At 42.3% G+C, this 19,735-nt stretch overlaps 3 protein-coding genes across 5 annotated transcripts in view; 2 read left to right on the top strand and 1 right to left on the bottom strand.

Annotated features, from left to right (window-relative positions):
- Positions 1-19,735, top strand: part of LOC106821161 (multidrug resistance-associated protein 1-like) — a 37,956-nt gene that overhangs the window by 16,711 nt on the left and 1,510 nt on the right. For both annotated transcript variants that reach the window (XM_014825852.1, XM_014825851.1), the window contains 2 exons: positions 222-583; positions 957-1,285. In XM_014825852.1, coding sequence (XP_014681338.1) covers positions 222-583; positions 957-1,113 — 519 coding nt within the window. In that variant the 3' untranslated portion in view covers positions 1,114-1,285. The remainder of the gene's footprint in view (positions 1-221; positions 584-956; positions 1,286-19,735) is intronic.
- On the bottom strand, positions 2,945-15,309 carry LOC106821162 (COP9 signalosome complex subunit 1-like). Of its 2 annotated transcripts, XM_014825854.1 has the most exons (12): positions 15,170-15,309; positions 9,603-9,692; positions 9,243-9,421; positions 8,848-9,006; positions 8,521-8,656; positions 6,985-7,071; positions 6,209-6,352; positions 5,863-5,957; positions 5,255-5,441; positions 4,875-5,012; positions 4,287-4,373; positions 2,945-3,935 (listed from the first exon to the last, which is right to left on the bottom strand). In XM_014825854.1, exons 1-12 carry the CDS (start codon positions 15,194-15,196, stop codon positions 3,810-3,812), a joined length of 1,455 nt encoding a protein of 484 aa, XP_014681340.1. In that variant the 5' UTR covers positions 15,197-15,309; the 3' UTR covers positions 2,945-3,809. The 2 variants fall into 2 exon arrangements, with proteins under 2 accessions (XP_014681340.1, XP_014681339.1); XM_014825853.1 differs by lacking the exons at positions 8,521-8,656; positions 8,848-9,006; positions 9,243-9,421; positions 9,603-9,692; positions 15,170-15,309 and adding exons at positions 7,251-7,386; positions 7,578-7,736; positions 7,973-8,178.
- LOC106821163 (clusterin-associated protein 1-like) overlaps positions 15,426-19,735 on the top strand; it is a gene marked incomplete at its 3' end in the record, with an annotated part of 10,634 nt that continues 6,324 nt past the window's right edge. The window contains 1 exon segment of the mRNA XM_014825856.1: positions 15,426-15,689. Coding sequence (XP_014681342.1) covers positions 15,668-15,689 — 22 coding nt within the window.

The following is a 19,735-nucleotide window of genomic DNA, read 5'->3' as shown; positions in this document are numbered from 1 at the left end:
ACGCGAGCATTATGTAAGCGCTGCTGCTCCTCGGGACGCCTCTCAAAAACTGTCTCGTCAAAAACGCGGCAAAATTTAAACATGTGGCGCCCTCTCCACTAAACTAATTATTTAAACAGGCACAAAATAGCAAACGTACGGTACAATGTAATATAAACACTGCTGCCAGTAACAGAACAGAAACAGAAGGTTATCAATAACTATTGTTGCTCTTGCCACAGGATCCAATGCTGTTCTCCGGCAGTCTCCGAATGAACCTTGATCCGTTCAGCTGGCACAGTGACGGGGCAGTATGGAGGGCTATCGAACACGCCCACCTGAAGGCATTTGTGATGTCCCTACCAGCTGGGCTGCAGTATGAGATCAGTGAGGGAGGGGAAAACCTGAGCGTGGGACAGCGCCAGCTGGTTTGCCTTGCCCGCGCGTTGCTCAGGAAGACAAAGGTGCTCATCCTGGATGAAGCTACGGCTGCGATCGACCTTGAGACGGACGACCTTATCCAGGCAACCATTAGGCAAGCGTTTGCCAACTGTACTGTGTTGACTGTTGCTCACAGGCTCAATACCATCATGGATAGCACGAGGTATGGACACACGATGTTTCTTATTTGTAAGTTGTAACGATTGCGGCTATTAATATTCCAGAGACTTTTAAACTTTGGCAGTTACTTCTAATTTAGCACTGTTTATAAAGCTTTATTACAGACATTCCGACTTATAGTATTTTGTAAAATGGTATACACCCAGGAGCTATTTTACTGATACATGGATTTTTCAACAAACCTAAGCATTATTATCACGACTACATAAGTAAAGTAAACGACTGTAATTGACGATTTTGCCGCATTTTCATTTGTGTTGGCCATTTAGGCAATACCAAACAAGTTATCAGTGAACAACAGCGTGATAACTTTGGCAACCACAGATTGATTCATCAACAGCAATCCGTCTTTGCAGGGTGATGGTCCTAGACAATGGAATGCTAAAGGAGTTTGATACACCCGAAAACCTTCTGCAGGACAAGAACTCAATCTTCTACTCGATGGCGAGAGAGGCTGGTATCGTTGGACGCAGTCACAGTCTGCTGCCCGATACAGAGAACATCGCTACTTGATCTTACTCCAACCGTTCTCATTTATTGTCAAGTGCATTTAGATAGATTGTTAGTAGATGTAATTAGTAATATATATGTTATATATATGCAGAGAATGAAGCATGCAGTATCCAGTACTGTACAACACTGGCATATTTTTAGCTCATCTGACATAGTCAGATGCAGCTTGTAGGTGCGTCCGGCCATGCGTCCGTCCGTGCGTCAACGGTTGGGCACAAATCTTAACCACTCGACGTACGGTCACGATATTCAGGACATGGGGGGGTAATCCGAAAACTAGTTGGGATGTCGAAGCTGGGGGTCAAAGGTCAAGAGGTGTAAAAGAAGGGGGAACATTCCCTCCTTAACTTAAGGTATAGGGAGGAAATGCAGAATTGCGGCACAAATCTAAACGGCTCGACCTAGGTTCGTGATAGTCAATGTATAGCATCATGGTAGGAAAAGCCATCACTGTGCCGAAATTGGTGGTCACAGGTCAAAGGTCAATGGGGCACAGGGCAGATTTTACACATTTTCTGAGGACATGGTCTGACGGAGCGATTGAAAAACTTTTTTATTTCAGCGGTGACCTACCATTTTTATGGCTTTATTGAAAGGACCATGAAATGTGCTTTCCACTGACGTGCGAAGAGTAAGTGTCTGGTAACCCTTTGACCCTCAAGAGGAGGGTTAAACATGGATTTTTTGACTGTTAACAAAGGACTGAACTGCTTTTGCTATTAGAGCCTCTTTCACCCGCCCCTTCCCCCACCCACCCCCACCACCACTACGCTCGCGCTCGACGCATATCTATGATAACGTTAATATAGCGAAGTCATTAAAGCTGCACAGCTATATCTTTATTACTGTACTACCGGTATAGCAAAGCCTATCAACGCGGTGGCGGGAGGGCGCACTTGATTCGGTTGCCAGTGAGTTTATCAGAAGAATAGCCGGCTACAGTACACGTCAGTTGAGCGCTGTCGCTCTGCGGCACTTGTTGAAATATAGCAAATGTCTTGTCATTATCCTACACATAGCACATATGCATAGTATTCCCTGAAGCCACAGTGGCTATAATGGTGAGCATCATATGGTAGGAAACGAATATGCATATTCTAGTATGTGGCGCTAGTGCTGTTAAGTTGTTATTCATTTTTAGTAAGAAATGTTAAGCTATTGTAAAGATATGTTTATACTTGACATGGTAGCTACTGTAACAAGTTTAAACAGCTTTGTATCATTGAAGAATAGTGAGTATAAGTTAATCATGAATCCATTGTTGTAGTAACTACTTACTGTAACAAGTAAAATGTCATTTCTATTCCGTGAGTGAGAGAAGAAATGACCATGATCACTTTTGTGATGTTTGGCAAGTTGTGCAACTAGTCTATTGATATTTACGTATTCATTATACATTCCTCAGCATAAGTGAAGGTCAAGGTATACAAAGTATATTTTTCAACGACAATTTATAGACTATGCTGAATAAAAACGTTAGGAATCCTGGTAGCTAGAATTCATGGTTTTAGCTATCATGGTTAAACACTATGAACAAGTCATCAATTAACTTTGTGTTATATAACTCTATTTTAAATAGATGAAAATAACCGTTTTATGCTATTGATGAGGTGATAGTGAAAAGATGTTTTGATCAGTCTCTTGAAATTTATTGGCTTACTGCAACGAGAGAAACTAGTTTAATCTCGCTATAGCCAAATGTAATCATTATTTTGTTGTGCCAGATTTTGTTAAGACAAATTTACAATTGTTGCTTGTTGATGTGTAATTTCAATGCATTTGTGATAGCCCACGATGAATAATCAGGATATATCAAAAGTAAAACAGGTACTCCCAGTGATGTTTGTAATAAAAGTTATATTATCCTAAAGAACTTCTTGAGTAATTGCGTATAACACCATTTCTCTTGCAATATACGTTTTATGCCAGTATACCAGTGTTGCGAAGCCATCTTTCTCGAAACAATTTTTAATTGGATAACCAGCACATTTTTAGCAGAACAATAGCCTCAGATACAAACTGAATAAACAAAAGGTCGGCAATTAACTTATTACTATCACGGTCACTAGGAGAGCAGCAGATCAGTTGAAGTATTTCGTTCAATGCAAGGCAAAGCTAGTTGGTTAACATCTTTAACTCGTGTAATAGATGGCACGTCCAGTATTTGATGCTCATTCCGACTGGCCATGATTAATATGTAAACACGAAAATATAACGATTATATAAAACGCATCGCAACTTTTCAAGGTAGTTGAACACCCCAACTGATCATGTTTGGTATGTTATGCATGCGAGAGGCTCTCAAAACAACAAAGGCAACTTTATAAACCACTGGTATCGCATATTATTAAATTATTTAATATTATATGACAAAGTACCATACTGGCATAATAGACCAAATGATATCCATGAAGCTGTAAATTTACTCTGAAGTCACAATTTCCCCACAAAGGAAAGCCACCTTTAGTTACCTTTTCACTACCGACTGTTAAACTGGGGGTAACGTCAATAATCTTATGCAGTATGGGGAGACAAACAGCAAATGCCTCCATCCACGGGGCACACACAGCGTGATGTTACGAACGATCTCGTGCGAGCTCCCGCAGGCACTGAGAACATGGTTAATAAATATGCACATGCAGCCCTGTTCCATACACTCCCATGTTCTAAACGATGAATCGTCTTGCTGCATTGCATTAGTTTCTGCTAGAGGACGTCCCGCTTCCTGGTGTGAGGCTCATTTCTCCTCCCTGGCCACCCTCTCGGGCAGGACTCTTCACCTGGATTTGGTTCTTTAACATCGCTGAGCGCAAGACCAATGCCTGTAGACGACAACACCAGTATTAACATTTGCTTATAGCGTGTGATACATGTATTTATTATATAGCTGTGTAAATTTCACACTGTAATTGGTTGAGAGGGGGAACGGGTAATCGGGCAATAAAATAGTACGAATATGTATGACAGTATATAACATTAAATGACTAATGTCTAACCATTTAATTTCGATAATGAAATATTGTATCATGGAAGTAAACACGATCTAGTACGAGTTGATGTGACATACTAAAGCAGAAGTACGCCATTTCAAAGAGAGACATTGTGGCGTGCTGGCTATAACTTCTTGTTATGCAGGTGCCTATATTCTCAGATACGATATATTCATGGGTTACCTTGGTTCTTCGCTGGTAGGCCTTGCCCATTGCAAGTGACCTCTCAAACGTAGTGCTACGCTGGTCCGTGTCCTTTGCATACAGAATCTAAAAGCAAAATACCATGAACGAAGATGCCACAATACTTCGCGAAACACGTCCAAGTACTGCTTCACAGCTTACTGGCTTACACGACATGTGGCTATGACCATCAGAGGCATGGATGGCAAGTAGGGGTAGAGATTAGTTTGAAAATTTACAGGCCAGCCAGGATTGTAGGCAAGGGATTTTACAGGCCCGCATCATTCCCCGGATACCGCAGCCTTTAAAAAAAAATAAGACTGAAATTTTAAATTTGTACAATGGTTTATTTACAGTAATACAAAGAACATATTCAGTGAATAGTAATGAGCTATACTGCAGTAAATTTTTCATCCTCCCTGGCGTGCCAGGGACGGTTTTGCATGCTGGGGGTGGATTTTCTACAGGCCCGTCGGGCTTGCTATTAGAAATGTCAGGGCCGAGCCTTAAAATACGAGCATCGGGCCCGCGGGCCCCTTACGATTTCGACCCATGGCAAGCCTAGGAGATTTACAGTACTAGGAGCACCTTGTTGTGAGAGTCGATGCGTGCCTGGATCTGTCCATCTAGAATCAACTGCATCAGTTCATCCTCCAGCGCTGGTAGCGACGTATTGAACGCAGTCGCCATCTTGTTCATGTCGGCGGAGAGGTAAGGACTAAAATACTGCAACACATGACACCGATTAGCACGCCTTCCGCATGTGTATCACTAAGGGTCACATTCACGTCGGTGATGAACACACTAATACCAATCTACGACAAGATGGCAGCTTGATAACATCTAGCATTACAGCCGAATTTTTCACCCACGCACGTTTTAACGACAGAATGACGGGTGCCCACAAATACCTGCAGAAAACCAATCATATCTGATTTACATGTCACAGCAAGACTGCCGCTGCTCACCTGTATGAGCGCTCGATTCCTGATCTGGGTATACAGAGTGTTGACGTGATGTGCGAGGTACATGTCCAGTCTAAGATTGTCATTGACCTCGGTGAGTAGCTTCAGACAGAATGCATACTTCGACTCGTAGAACATGTAGAGAATGTCCCTAAGCTGTGGCTCTAGCTCCAGAAACAGCTTGAAGGAACTACAATCGCAAGTGAAACACAGCTGTGATTCCCCCAAATTGAAAAACTACTCCAATTGCCACACATGTGTAAGGAAGGATTTTGACGTCTCTCGTCACTTGTTGGTCACTGATCATAGACAGTGATGGTCGAAGGCGTCGTGTATAATATAGACGGCTTTATTCTAATATATATATATATATGTTACGACATACATAAGTACAACAGTACGTAAGTGCCTCCTCTCCATTCCTCTGTATTGCTACATATGCATCTCAGCATTCACAATAATTCATCATTTACAACCATAATATACATCTAACAAACACATGCCTGAGATAAATGAAAATAATCAGATATGGCATGTGAAGCCTATAATCTTTTGCGAACGTAATTTTAAAAATGAACCACTGCCGACCAGCAAGGTCTAGTGAAATGTACCTGCTGGAGATGACGTTCTTTTGCAATTCATGTCGATCAAACGACGCCAGCGCACACAGTCCTCCATACATGGCCACATTGCTCGGGGAGAGTAACTGAAAAGGAATAGCATGGAATTACTATGACGTTTAACGTATAGTAATAAAATTTAGCTTAGTAAATAATATTTAGCAACCAGGAAAATGATTTTTGTCAAGATGCTAGTTCAGAAAATGTTGCAAAACAAGAATCGAACAGGTTGTCACTGTAACAATCTTACCAACATACCTTTATCTACGCATTGCAAGGAGGATAAAAATTCAGATTGCTCTATTGATGCATAGACACACATCGGAAGTATACACACCTCTGTAAAATCACAGTGGTCAAAGTTAGCCTGCAGAAAGTACTTTGCAGCAGATTTGTACTTTCCCGTGGCCAGTTCCGCAAGTCCAGCTGCGCATTTCAACTTTGTCATCACTGGTGTACTGTCCTTACCGGCAGTCACATGCTGCAGTGCATAAACCATCGCACAGCAAATTAGCAATGCCTTCTATAGGCATGTATTGGCAATGCCTTCTATAGGCATGTATTGGCAATGAATGGGAAGCAGAGTTGTGAAATGTGACATCTTTATTCTCTCTGGGAATTGGGGGCAGAATAGGGAAAGCAACGCACTCAGCATCAAATGACACTAGAACAAGGGGAGATGACAGTTATACTGACCGATTGGTATCAACCTAGAAGCTCGCCTACTGAGGGCTGTGGAATATCCAAGACTAGCTGGTAATTGTGAGATATGAGAATATATGATGAATATGAATGCAGCTTGTTCCATTGACATATGATATGTATAGCACGATTTAGGTAATTTTACCAACGACTTTTAACATAGCTCTGGTTATCCCATGTAATACATAGAATAAATTAACCTGATCAGATGATTGTTACCTAATTGAAATCAAAGATATTTCATCAAGAGTTACGAAAGCTATTTTCGTTAATACTCATTAAAACTCACGAAATGCCACAGCAGTCATGCACATTAATTATAATCTTTATACCATATTAATAAAATAATTACTCAAAATCTCACAAATTTCTCTCATACAACAAACCAACCTGGATTTGTATGGTACGTACCTGTGTTCCATCAGTGACCTCAGGTGTAGCTTCTGCCTTATTGACATAGGTGAGCACGTGTGACCAGTTCTGCAGATAAACACTCACCTGCAGCAGGCAAGAGATGTTTTAACAAAGTCTCCTTAGGTTTTGAAGTCAAACTTTTATATATCACAGAACTTTGCATTTACCATTCAATGTTTAGTTTTCTAAAACAAACTATCCACAAGTTGATGACCACATGCACGTACTATTGTTCCCATTTGCACATTCAGCCATCAGCTCACCTTGATCACATTTAGACACATGTTGATTACGTGCTTTGGACTAGTACAGTAGTCCCTAGCACGTGAGTAGCATTTCAGTGCATTGCTCAGGTCACCGCAGTCTAAGTAGTGATCTCCTAGGTCATCATGACCTCTTCTGCATAACCGATACACAGAGAAATGAAACATATATTACAAGCACGGTCTTTGCTGCCTTCTACATTGCTGTTCAAAATATTGCAAGGTTTCTTTACGAATATATGAAAATAGTCTTTGCATCTAACAAAAAGTAGCCCTTTAACATTTCTTAGTTCTGGTAACAATCAATACATGGATATCATTCACAACCTTATGCTCTCCTTGATTGAGTTGCTTTTGTAGTTTTTCAAATCTGTGTCAAGCTTCTCCAACTTAAGGGCTGCCTTCTTAGACGTCTGATCAATCCACTCCTGAGAAGGAGGGGTATATTGGACTGCCCCTCCCGCTACATCGGGCAGTGCAGCTGCACTGTTGCACACAAACATATGAATACCATTACAAGTATGCTACAATATACATAAAAAGGAAATGCCATTTCACAGTAATTATATGGTTACATTAGAGCTATATCATTTTAATACAACTATATGGTACATTCAGTGATAATATCTACCACAGATCACAGCTGTACAGCTCTCTAGCTGATATAGTTATTATTATTTATCTCCTAGATGATCACAACTAAAGGCTATGTTAATTAATACCTGGCTTCCTGCAGTTTCCTATGCATCTGCTGATATATGGTTGTATTGTATGTTGTTTGGACATGTTGCAATGCCATACGGAGAGCCTCCAGTCTCAGCGGCGGACAATGATCAGCAATATACATTAGGCGATTTAGTTTAGCTAGCCCAGTATAACTTACAGCATATATCTCAAGGTCCTGTAACACAACACGTACTAATATAGGTTACCATCAATCTCTAAATATTTTATCAACAACAATAGTACCAATATCACAATAAAACTATCACGGCTATTTTTTTATCATTTTTAACAATTATGAAATTCAGGTCTGTTATAACATTGACATAGGTGAGCACGTGTGACCAGTTCTGCAGATAAACACTCACCTGCAGCAGGCAAGAGATGTTTTAACAAAGTCTCCTTAGGTTTTGAAGTCGAACTTTTATATATCACAGAACTTTGCATTTACCATTCAATGTTTAGTTTTCTAAAACAAACTATGCACAAGTTGATGACCACATGCACGTACTATTGTTCCCATTTGCACATTCAGCCATCAGCTCACCTTGATCACATTTAGACACATGTTGATTACGTGCTTTGGACTAGTACAGTAGTCCCTAGCACGTGAGTAGCATTTCAGTGCATTGCTCAGGTCACCGCAGTCTAAGTAGTGATCTCCTAGGTCATCATGACCTCTTCTGCATAACCGACACACAGAGAAATGAAACATATATTACAAGCACGGTCTTTGCTGCCTTCTACATTGCTGTTCAAAATATTGCAAGGTTTCTTTACGAATATATGAAAATAGTCTTTGCATCTAACAAAAAGTAGCCCTTTAACATTTCTTAGTTCTGGTAACAATCAATACATGGATATCATTCACAACCTTATGCTCTCCTTGATCGAGTTGCTTTTGTAGTTTTTCAAATCTGTGTCAAGTTTCTCCAACTTAAGGGCTGCCTTCTTAGACGTCTGATCAATCCACTCCTGAGAAGGAGGGGTATATTGGACTGCCCCTCCCGCTACATCGGGCAGTGCAGCTGCACTGTTGCACACAAACATATGAATACCATTACAAGTATGCTACAATATACATAAAAAGGAAATGCCATTTCACAGTAATTATATGGTTACATTAGAGCTATATCATTTGAATACAACTATATGGTACATTCAGTGATAATATCTACCACAGATCACAGCTGTACAGCTCTCTAGTTGATATAGTTATTATTATTTATCTCCTAGATGATCACAACTAAAGGCTATGTTAATTAATACCTGGCTTCCTGCAGTTTCCTATGCATCTGCTGATATATGGTTGTATTGTATGTTGTTTGGACATGTTGCAATGCCATACGGAGAGCCTCCAGTCTCAGCGGCGGACAATGATCAGCAATATACATTAGGCGATTTAGTTTAGCTAGCCCAGTATAACTTACAGCATATATCTCAAGGTCCTGTAACACAACACGTACTAATATAGGTTACCATCAATCTCTAAATATTTTATCAACAACAATAGTACCAATATCACAATAAAACTATCACGGCTATTTTTTTATTATTTTTAACAATTATGAAATTCAGGTCTGTTATAACATATCAACAGCAAAGTGATATTATCACATAAGTACTGACCAGAGTGGTGTTTTCAACAATATATGGTTCAGGTTCCACATTATCGTTCTCCTCTGGAGCTGCATCTACTTGCATGGGTTCTAGAGGGCTCTGTGAAATAGCACAATAAATCCTTGTACAACAAGTATAGCATTATACAAACAGAAAATATAGAAACATAGAAACAAGTGATCAACTAAACTAACATGATTAAGTTCCTTTTATAGGTTTCTGGGAAATACATGAATTGCATTAAAGATTCGCCTGGCTCAGGATAGTTGCTAAATTTATCCTCTTGCTTTCTATCTAGTGACGATTAGAAGCAAATGAAGGGTGTATGTCATCCCTGTTTATGTGATGTATTTGGGTGGATTCCCTTAGTTGCCTGTCCAGATGGGAGCCTTCCTTGTGTGTAACCTCACTCGCAGACCAGTCAGGGACATGGTTATTTTTCGACGTGCGGTCCATAATGGCAGACTTATATGGTCCTCTCGTGGTAGAGGTGGAGGCAAGCCTGGGGACTAGCTGCTGCAGCTGCTGAGGATCCTACGTACATATTTGTTTGTGTTCCCTCAGGCGGGTTACAGATATACTTCCAGCTTCCGCAATCAAATTGCTGGTGCAGTACGCATCGCAGTTGGTCATCAGATTTTATTTTTTGATTGGGGCGTCACTACCAGTAAAATTCTCAGTGTATTGTATAGTAGTGTAGTGTACTTCTACTTCTATACTGGACAGTCCGTAAGGAATAAACGTCCAGGGAGTGCGCGAAAACTCCAGGTGCACGTGAGAGATTTGCATGGAATATTTTTTAAATGTAGGCAGTAATGTGTTCCAGAGATCGAGGCTTCTCTGGGCCAGGCACTCATTACTGAGTATGACTAGCATACGGCAATAGGCTGTTGCGAGCTGTTGTAGTTGCCCAGCCGGAGATGCGTTTCACTTCCTCGAGGTGGCATAACAACGATGCTGCCTGACTCAATGTTTTGCCAGAGGGACCCAGTGAATTGCTGTGCTGTTGGACTAGTGAGTAGTGACTCCGGTAGCAGATTCCAGCTTCCGATTGTTCTAGGAAAAAAGCTGAACCTGTACCCATCTGTCCGGGTTCTGATGTTGTTGTATGTAAGCCGGTGTGTGCCACGGCATATGCTGGTGCTTTTGGTGAGGAAGGATGGAATGTCGACTGCTGCCTGTCCGTTGATTATTTTCCAGAATAGGGCCTGTCGGTTGACAAACCTGCGTTCCTGCAAGGAAGGCCATTGTAGGTCTAGGATCATTTGTGTAACACTCTCAGTTTGCTGGTAATTTCCCGTTACGAAGCGCGCTGCTCGTCTCTGCACTTTCTCCAGGTGTGTGGATCCCAGACAATACTTGCATACTCGAGGCTTGGCCTCACGTATGCTTTGTATGCCATCTCTTTGACAGGTTATGGGCATCCTACAAGGTTCCTGCGGATGAAATTTAGGGCCCGGGTTGCCTTTCCTTTCAACCGGCTGATGTGAGTAGACCAAGAGAGGTCATCAGTGAGCTCCACGTCGAGGTAGAGTTGATGTTCCTCATTTTTTAGCTTGGTTCCCATGATGGTATAGGTCTGCTTTATTGGGGTTTGTTTCCTTGATATTGTGAGGCTGGTGCACTTTTTTGGATTGAAAGACATTTTCCAGTTTTTGGACCATTGAACTAGCTTATCAATGTCCTTTTGAAGAAGCCCTGTATAAGATCTGCTTCTGATGGGTTTGTAGATGAGACAATCATCTGCAAACAGTCAGAGTGTTGAGTCGATGCCATTACATATGTCGTTTATGAAAACGAGGAACAGGAGGGGGCCGAGGACTGTTCCCTGGGGGACTCCTGACTTTACCGGTACTTTTCTTGATCTTTTTACCATCTTTGAGAACACTACAGTTTGGTGTCTTTTGGTCAGCCATTTACGTATCCATATCAAAGTCTTCCCTCTTGTTCCATAGTAGTTTAGCTTATGAAGCAGTTTATTGTGGGGGACTGTGTCGAAAGCCTTTGCGAAGTCTAAGATCACTACGTCTACTTGTTCGTTGTTATCCAGCCTGTAACTAAGGTCGTTGACAGTGGAAAGCAGCCGAGTCTCACAGCTGTGAGACTTCCTGAAACCATGCTGGCAGTTTGCAAGTATATTGTTATAGTCAAAGTGGTCCATCACACTCCTGAATATGATGTGTTCCCATTGACTTTTTGCAATGCCACAGAGGTAAGGGATATTGTCTAGTAGTTTGCCGGTCAGATTTGTTTCGCTTTCTTTGTGGCAGCTATGATGTTGCGTTAGCCAATCCTCTGGCATTCACGTGTGTATACTTTGATTGTATATAAGACACAGCATCGGCCCTATGATCTCTGCATGTTTCTTCAGCAGTGTTGTTGGTAGATTTTCAGGGCCAATTGCTTTCTTAGGATCTAGGATTTTAGTAGTTTAGTTACGCCAGGTAAGGTAATGGAGATGTCTTCCATTGTTGAGTGCGTGATGGGCCCATGTCAGGCATATTGTCTTTATTTTCTGTAGTGAAAAACTGATTCGTACTGGTCTGCTAGGACCTCTAGCCTTCTCTATTGTGTAGACACAAGTCTGTTTTTGTAAAGTAGTGCCGGTATGCCAATATCTTTTTCTTATTTTAATAAAATTCCAGAGTCTGTTGGTGTTGCGCCCTGCATCGTTTTCCAAATAGACTCTCTAGATATTTGTTGTATTCTAATTGTAGTATCTCCTTAATTTCTGGGCTGAGTCTCTCATAGAGTTTCTCTGATCAGCGTCGTTCTTAGTTTTCTTTGCCTTGTTCCACCTCCGTTTCCTTTTTATCATCATGCTTTTAATTTTTTCGGTGATGTATGGAATGTTATTGCTTGTCTTTATGATTTTCTTTGGTACGTGTGCTATCGATTGCAGTCTCAATATTGGCTTTGAAAATATCCAGTTAGTGTTGAGCTCCCTCCTTCTGCCTCTCTCATGAAATTTTCCTTGAATGCTAAGAGTTCAGTCTCGAGTAGGGAGGTGTCTAGCTCTAGAACTATAGCCCTCCGCTCTGGCGGCAGGGCTATAGAACATACTATGGGCAATTCTCCAGGTAGTAAGCAAAGACAACTTTCTGCGCTTATAACTTCTTAGGTACGCAAATAAAGCACATTCTCTGTCGCATAAATGTCTTAAGTTACTGCAAACACTAAAATTAAACTGCGCAAACTAACGTAATGTTGTACTTGCTATATTTACTTGTCGACGAAGATTACTTACAACTTGTCACCGGCCATTTTTCGTTGCGCGGCGCTAGCGCGGTTCTGGGGCTAGTGAGCGGGCACAATGTTTTCCAAGTGGAGGAGTGGGCAGGTTGCATGCGGTTGCAACCGCCACTCAGCGTGCGGCAATGACAATGGCGGTTTGCAACCGCGTCACCTGCCACCCCTCCACTTGGAAATACATTGTGCGCCGCTCACTAGCGTGCGCCAGCTCACTAGCGAAAAATAGCGGTTTACAAGTTTGCAAACAATCTTCGTCACGAGTAATATAGCAGTACAACATGTTAAGCGTTAGTTAGCGTTTAATTTTGGTGTTTATAGTAAGTTGAGACATTTGTGCGCGACAGAGAATGTGCTTTATTTGCGTACCGAAAAGTTTTAAGCGGCAAAAGTTGTCTTTGCTTACTACCTGGAAATTGCCATAGTATGGTTTCTATAGCCCTGCGGCGAAGGCAGAGGGCTATAGTTCTAAGAGCTAGGGAGGTGTCGTGTAGTGCAGGCGGCGCGTAGTGTAGTCAGACTTCTGTATCGTGTAGTGTTGCGTAGTAGTAACTAGTAGTATTTTATTTTTGAAAGAGCCCTAAGCGCCTAGACAGTTGGCAGCCAGATATCCGCGCGAAGCGCGCAACGCCACCTGGCGGCAATCTAAGCACGACTTCGCTGCCCCATTCCATTACCTTCACGGGTTTACATATATAAGGCAAGCAGCAGTTCGCTGAGTTGAGCAGTTTCTGGCACTTGGACGACGGATTTCACTACCCATGTAGCTTGACATTTGCTTGAAATGTCCGTATAACTTTTTTGGCGACTCAGCGTGCCTGGTTTGCTTGTAAAAAACGGATTTGCACTTTCTTGTTTGTTTGTTTCTGTTGATGAGTGTAGTAGATATGGTGTGCGATAGACAGCGCAACAAACGCCGAGGCTATAGGCATAGTAGACTGGTACGCCGTTCGCCACCTTTACTCCGGCATATCGCTACACTCACGTAGTGGTAGCGTGTGGCAACTGTCGCGGCGGGTACGCAGTCTATATGGCAGCATGGATTGATAGCATGGCATCTATGTGTATAACCATGGAAAAGTTTCTTATTGTTGCGTCGTTTGATTCGTTAAATAATTGACGAGCCGCAACTGAAATTTTTTTCATGCGGAAGGTGCATCTAATTAAGGAAAGTCGAATTTTGTTATGGGCAGACTAACGCCTATAAATAAGTATGTAAGCAAGCGTAGATGCGGCTTTACAATATTTGTTTACATACCGGGGCGGTGGTCGCTAGCCGTGTTATGTCGAATCTATGATCTTGCAGTGCAGACTTGCAGTCATACACTGATATGTACAGTCTTGTCGGGTTATTACATTACTATCATAGTGACGGGAAGTTGTACTTGCAAGTAGTTGTAGTGTACGGCAGTTGCTGTATAGCTGATGGCCCATAGCCTGAGTAGCTAAGGTTAGGAAGTGTACTGCGGACCGTAAATTAACCCACTAATTCATAATGGCTCATCTAATACAGAATAAATAAACGATGAATGTTCCAATTATATGTTATATACAGGTATTTTTTACTGCCTATAGCCTAGAGTCCTAACATATAATACGATGTATTGCGATGTATGTGTTTGTGCGCGGTTTGTGGCATGTATTGTCTACGTGTTCTCGGCTTAGCTTAGTGACTCGATGGGTAATCGAGGTGGGAGCGAGTCCCAGTCTAGTATAGCCTGTTGTCCTTGCAGCCATTTCCATTACTGGCAAGGTTCACGAACGCGCGAGAATTTCGTCAGTCTTTCTGTTGATTTTGCGTCACACAGCTCGGTTACGAAGAGAGACATTATGTTTTTATAAACAAGTGAGCACTGTTCACGTCCGCAATGTCTCCCTCTGTGTGTCCCCCACTAAATTGCGGACTGTTCGGCTGGCAGCTATGGATCGTGCGCCGGCCCAATTCATTCGGCGCACGGATCCATAGCTGCCAGCCGCTCGCATCCTGTCGTAGGACGTTTCCGGGGTCGGTGCCGCCTTGCCGCGGAACTGTGGCGCAAGATATGCGCTTAGCGCTTCGGATCAACACCTCCTTCGGCAACGCTTCTCTAGTATCCGCGTCTCATCTGGTCGTATAACATTACCACTAACACTGTTACTGTTAGTAACACTAAAACTAGTAGTAGTACAGCTAGTAATACTAACAGTGCTAATAATCACTAGTCTATACTCTAACTAGTCTACAGCTCAACACATTGCACAAAACTGTGTGAGTGCGTCTGTAGACAGTCACAGTGCGACTCACTGTCACTGTCAGTAGCAGAATAACACTACCAGAGACTAATTACCTGGAACAATTGCAGTGCAAGTGGCATTGTGATCCTAAATCAAAATCCTACCCGTTTCGAGAATGTAACAACAGCCAGTTAATAATAAAACAAACATTCATATGATATCAGTACAATAGCACATATTTTTCAATGGTCATGTCCAAGAAACACAAGAACAGTACATTTTACGCGGTTGTTCTCGCATTGCGTAAATATTATTTTCTCTAGATGAAATTTGGAGATTGTTTATTAATTATATTATCAGAATTCATTACTCGTAAATTTCTATAAATAAATAATAAATATTATACAAATAATAGAACTTGGGAATAATATATAGGATCATCATTACGATAACTAAGGGCAGGAACATAGATTATGGAGAACATCACAAACGTCGAACCGAGTAAACAGCTTGCATAGAAACCTCGATTCAGTCGATTGTCGATTCGTGATCAGCAAGTTCTTGGAAAACTCCCGACACCGTTAAAGTTAAACTGCTTCATAATCGACAACATGTCTTACAGAGATCTAAGAAGTAAGTATAAATCTATGTACTATAGTATTTACGTCTGCAGTCAATGCTGGGTATACTTAGCTTAGTAATAGCAAGAGTAGATAATAACACATTGTACATAATGTGTTATTATCTACTCTTAGTAATAGTAGTAACTTCCAAGAAACGGTATTGCTAGGGTTAGAATGTGTATTATATTATTGACGTTACTCGTTAGTCGTTAGTCACACAGCCTGGTCGGGTTAGGGGGAATTCTTTTGGGGAATTCTTTTGCTTTGGCCAGGTCACCGACACTACACAGTTACTGTCACAGTACACACACGCACGCCACGCGTTACCTCGGACGCACGTACACCTGACACTGTTACACGCGCGCGTGCACGCACGCAGTGACGCACACATAGTCATTGACAGTATTCAGCACAACGTGTGTATGTGTGTGTGCGCGTGCATATGATGGGTATGTTTTTATGAGTATACGAGCTGCCTCGGCGCTTCGCTTCTTGCTTGTGTACGCGGCCGTACAGACAGGGTTATGGCGCATGCACCAGTCTCGACCAAGTGCATCGAAGTAGCAGCAGCAGCAGCAGTAGGACCCGCGCCAAATATATAAATAGATATGAATATGTTGCGCGCAATCCTCCGATCTAGCCAATCTGCCGATCAGCAGACTGCGCGGCAATCTCGAGATTGTAATTATCTACCGATCGCTTATTATTTATCGCTTTCAACATTGGTAATTACAAGGATTTTCACAAAAATAAATAAACAATAGCAATAGGATGCAATGGTAAAACCAGTCCTGTGCAATCTTATCAAACTCTACTCTCTAGCACCCCAACCCACGCTGATAAACCTGCCTGCAAAATCGTCCACTTACTGCTAATATATAATACTATAATCAGGGATGAGATTCTTCTGCGGATCCGCGGAAATCCGCGGATTTGACAGTCTCAGGGGTCGATTTTGTGAAACGTCTAAGTTTGTTTGTTTCTGTTGATGAGTGTAGTAGATATGCGTGTGGCGAGTAGACAGCGCAACCAAACGCCGAGCGCTATATGGCATAGTAGACTGGTACCGCGTTCGCCACCTTTCTGATCCGGCAATTGGGCGGCGTGGACACTCGACGGTAGGCTAGCGTGTGCAACTGTCGAGCGGTACCGAGTCTGAGTATGCAGCATGGAGTGATAGCATCGGCATCTATGGTTATAATCATGGGAAAAGTTTCTTATTAGTTCGTCGTTTGATTCGTTACAATGAATGACGAAGCCGCTACTGAGAATTTTTTTTCATGGAAGGTCATCTAATTAAAAGGAAAGCTCGAATTTTGTTATGGGCAGACTAACGACTATAAATAAGTATGGGTTGAAGGCAAGCGTAGGATGCAGCGTTGTAGCGACCTTTTGTTTACGATACCGGGCGGTGGTCGCTACGACCGTGTTATGTCGAAGTCCTATGATCTTGCAGGTGCAGACTTGCAGTCATACACTGCATATGTAACAGTCTTGTCGGTATTACATTACATCATATGTGACGGGGGAGAGAGTTGTACTTGGCAAGTAGTTTGGGTAAGGAGCGGGGCGGTGGGTCTCTAGGCGAGGGCAGGTTGCGATACTGCATAGACATGCTGATAGGCGTGAGGGTTTAGGGAAGGTGTAACTGGGGACCGCGGTAAATTTAACACACTAATTCATAATGCGCCCTCATCTAATACAGAAATAACATAAACGATGAATTTCCAATTATTTTATATACAGGGTTATTTTTACTGGCCTATAGCCTAGAGTCCTAACAATATAATACGATGGTAATTGCCGATGTATGTGTTTGTGCGCGTTTGTGATGTATTGCTACGTGGTTCTCGGCTTAGCTTAGTTGACTCGATGGGTAAATCGAGGTGGGAGCGAGTCGCCAGTCTAGTATAGCCTGTGTCCTTGCAGCCATTTCCATTACTGGCAAGGTTCACGAAGCGCGAGAATTTCTCAGTCTTTCTGTGTGATTTTGCGTCACACAGCTTTTCGGTTAGCGAAGAGAGACATTATGTTTTTTAATAACAAGTGAAGGCACTGTCACGGTCCCCAAAGTGTCTACCCTTGTGTCCCCCCACTAAAATTGCGGACTGTTCGCTGGCAGCTATGGATCCGTGCGCCGCCAATTCATTCGGCGCACGATCCAGTAGCTCAGCGCTGCATTACTGCTCTGTAGGACGCTTTCCGCGGGCAGTGCGCCTTGCCGCGGAAATGTGCCGGCAAGATCATGCGCTCTAGCGCTCGGATCAATCAACCGTCCTTCTCGGCAACGCTTTCTCTGAGTATCCCGTCTCATCTGGGTCGTATAACCATTACCGACTAACACTGTTACTGTTAGTACACTAAAAACTAGTAAGTAGTACAGCATAGTAATACTAACAGTGCTAAAATCACTAGATCTATACTCTAAACTAGTCTACAGCTCAAACATTCACAAAAACTGTGTGAGTGCGTCGTCGTACTGGTCTGCTAGGACCTCTACCTTCTCTATTGTAGTAGACACAAGTCTGTTTTTGTAAAGTAGTGCCGGTATGCCAATATCTTTTTCTTATTTTTAATAAAATTCCAGAGTCTGTTGGTGTTGAGCCCTGCATCGTTTTCAAATAGACTCTCTAGATATTTGTTGTATTCTAATTGTAGTATCTCCTTAATTTCTGGCTGAGTCTCTTCATAGAGTTCTCTATGAGCGTCTGTCTTAGTTTTCTTTGCCTTGTTCTACCTCCGTTTCCTTTTTTACATCATGCTTTTAATTTTTCCGGTGATGTATGGAATGTTATTGCTTGTCTTTATGATTTTTTTTGCTACGTGTCTATCGATTGCAGTCTCAATATTGGCTTTGAAAATATCCCAGTTAGTGTTGACGCTCCTCCCTTCTGCCTCTCTCATGAAATTTTCCTTGAATGCTAAGAGTTCAGTCTCGAGTAGGGAGGTGTCTAGCTCTAGAACTATAGCCCTCCGCTCTGCCGCAGGGCTATAGAACATACTATGGCAATTTCCAGGTAGTAAGCAAAGACAACTTTTTGCGCTTAATAACTTCTTCGGTACGCCAAATAAAGCCCATTCTCTGTCGCATAAATGTCTTAAGTTACTGCAAACACTAAAATTAAACTGCAAACTAACGGTTAAATGTTGTACTTGCTATATTACTTGTCGACGAAGATTATTTACAAACTTGTCACCGCCATTTTTCGTTGCGCGGCGCTAGCGCGGTTCTGGGGCTAGTGAGCGGGCACAATGTATTTCCAAGTGGAGGAGTGGGCAGGTTGCATGCGGTTGCAAACCGCACTAGCGCTGCGCAATGAAAAATGGCGGTTTGCAACCGCGTGCAACCTGCCCACCCCTCCACTTGGAAATACATTGTGCCCGCTCACTAGCGTGCCCGCTCACTAGCGAAAAATAGCGGTTACAAGTTTGCAAACAATCTTCGTCAACGAGTAATATAGTAAGTACAACATTTAAGCGTTAGTTAGCGGTTTAATTTTAGTGTTTATAGTAACTTGAGACATTTGTGCGACAGAGAATGTGCTTTATTTGCGTACCGAAAAAGTTATTAAGCGCAAAAAGTTGTCTTTGCTTACTACCTGGAAATTGCCATAGTATGTTCTATAGCCCTGCGGCGAAGCAGAGGGCTATAGTTCTAGAGCTAGGAGGTGTCGTGTAGTGCAGCACAGCGTAGTGTAGTTCAGACTTCTGTATCGTGTAGTGTTGCGTAGTAGTACTAGTAGTATTTTATTTTTGAAAGAGCCCTAAGCGCCTAGACAGTCTGCAGCCGGATATCCGCGCGAAGCGCGCAAACGCCACCTGGCGGCAATCTAACACGACTTCGCTGCCCCCATTCCATCACCTTCAACGGGTTTACATATATAAGGCAAGCAGCAAGTTCGCTGAGTTGAGCAGTTCTGGCGATTGGACGACGGATTTCACTACCCATGTAGCTTGACATTTGCTTGAAATGCTCGTATAACTTTTTTGGCGACTCGGCGCGCTCGGTTTGCTGTAAAAAACGGATTTGCACTTTCTTCTTTGTTTGTTTCTGTT

This window comes from Priapulus caudatus, unplaced genomic scaffold, assembly GCF_000485595.1.
Source record: "Priapulus caudatus unplaced genomic scaffold, Priapulus_caudatus-5.0.1 Scaffold61, whole genome shotgun sequence".
Lineage (NCBI taxonomy): Eukaryota > Metazoa > Priapulida > Priapulimorpha > Priapulimorphida > Priapulidae > Priapulus > Priapulus caudatus.
Note: the sequence above shows the minus strand (reverse complement) of the source record. Positions and strands in the feature narration are given on the sequence as shown.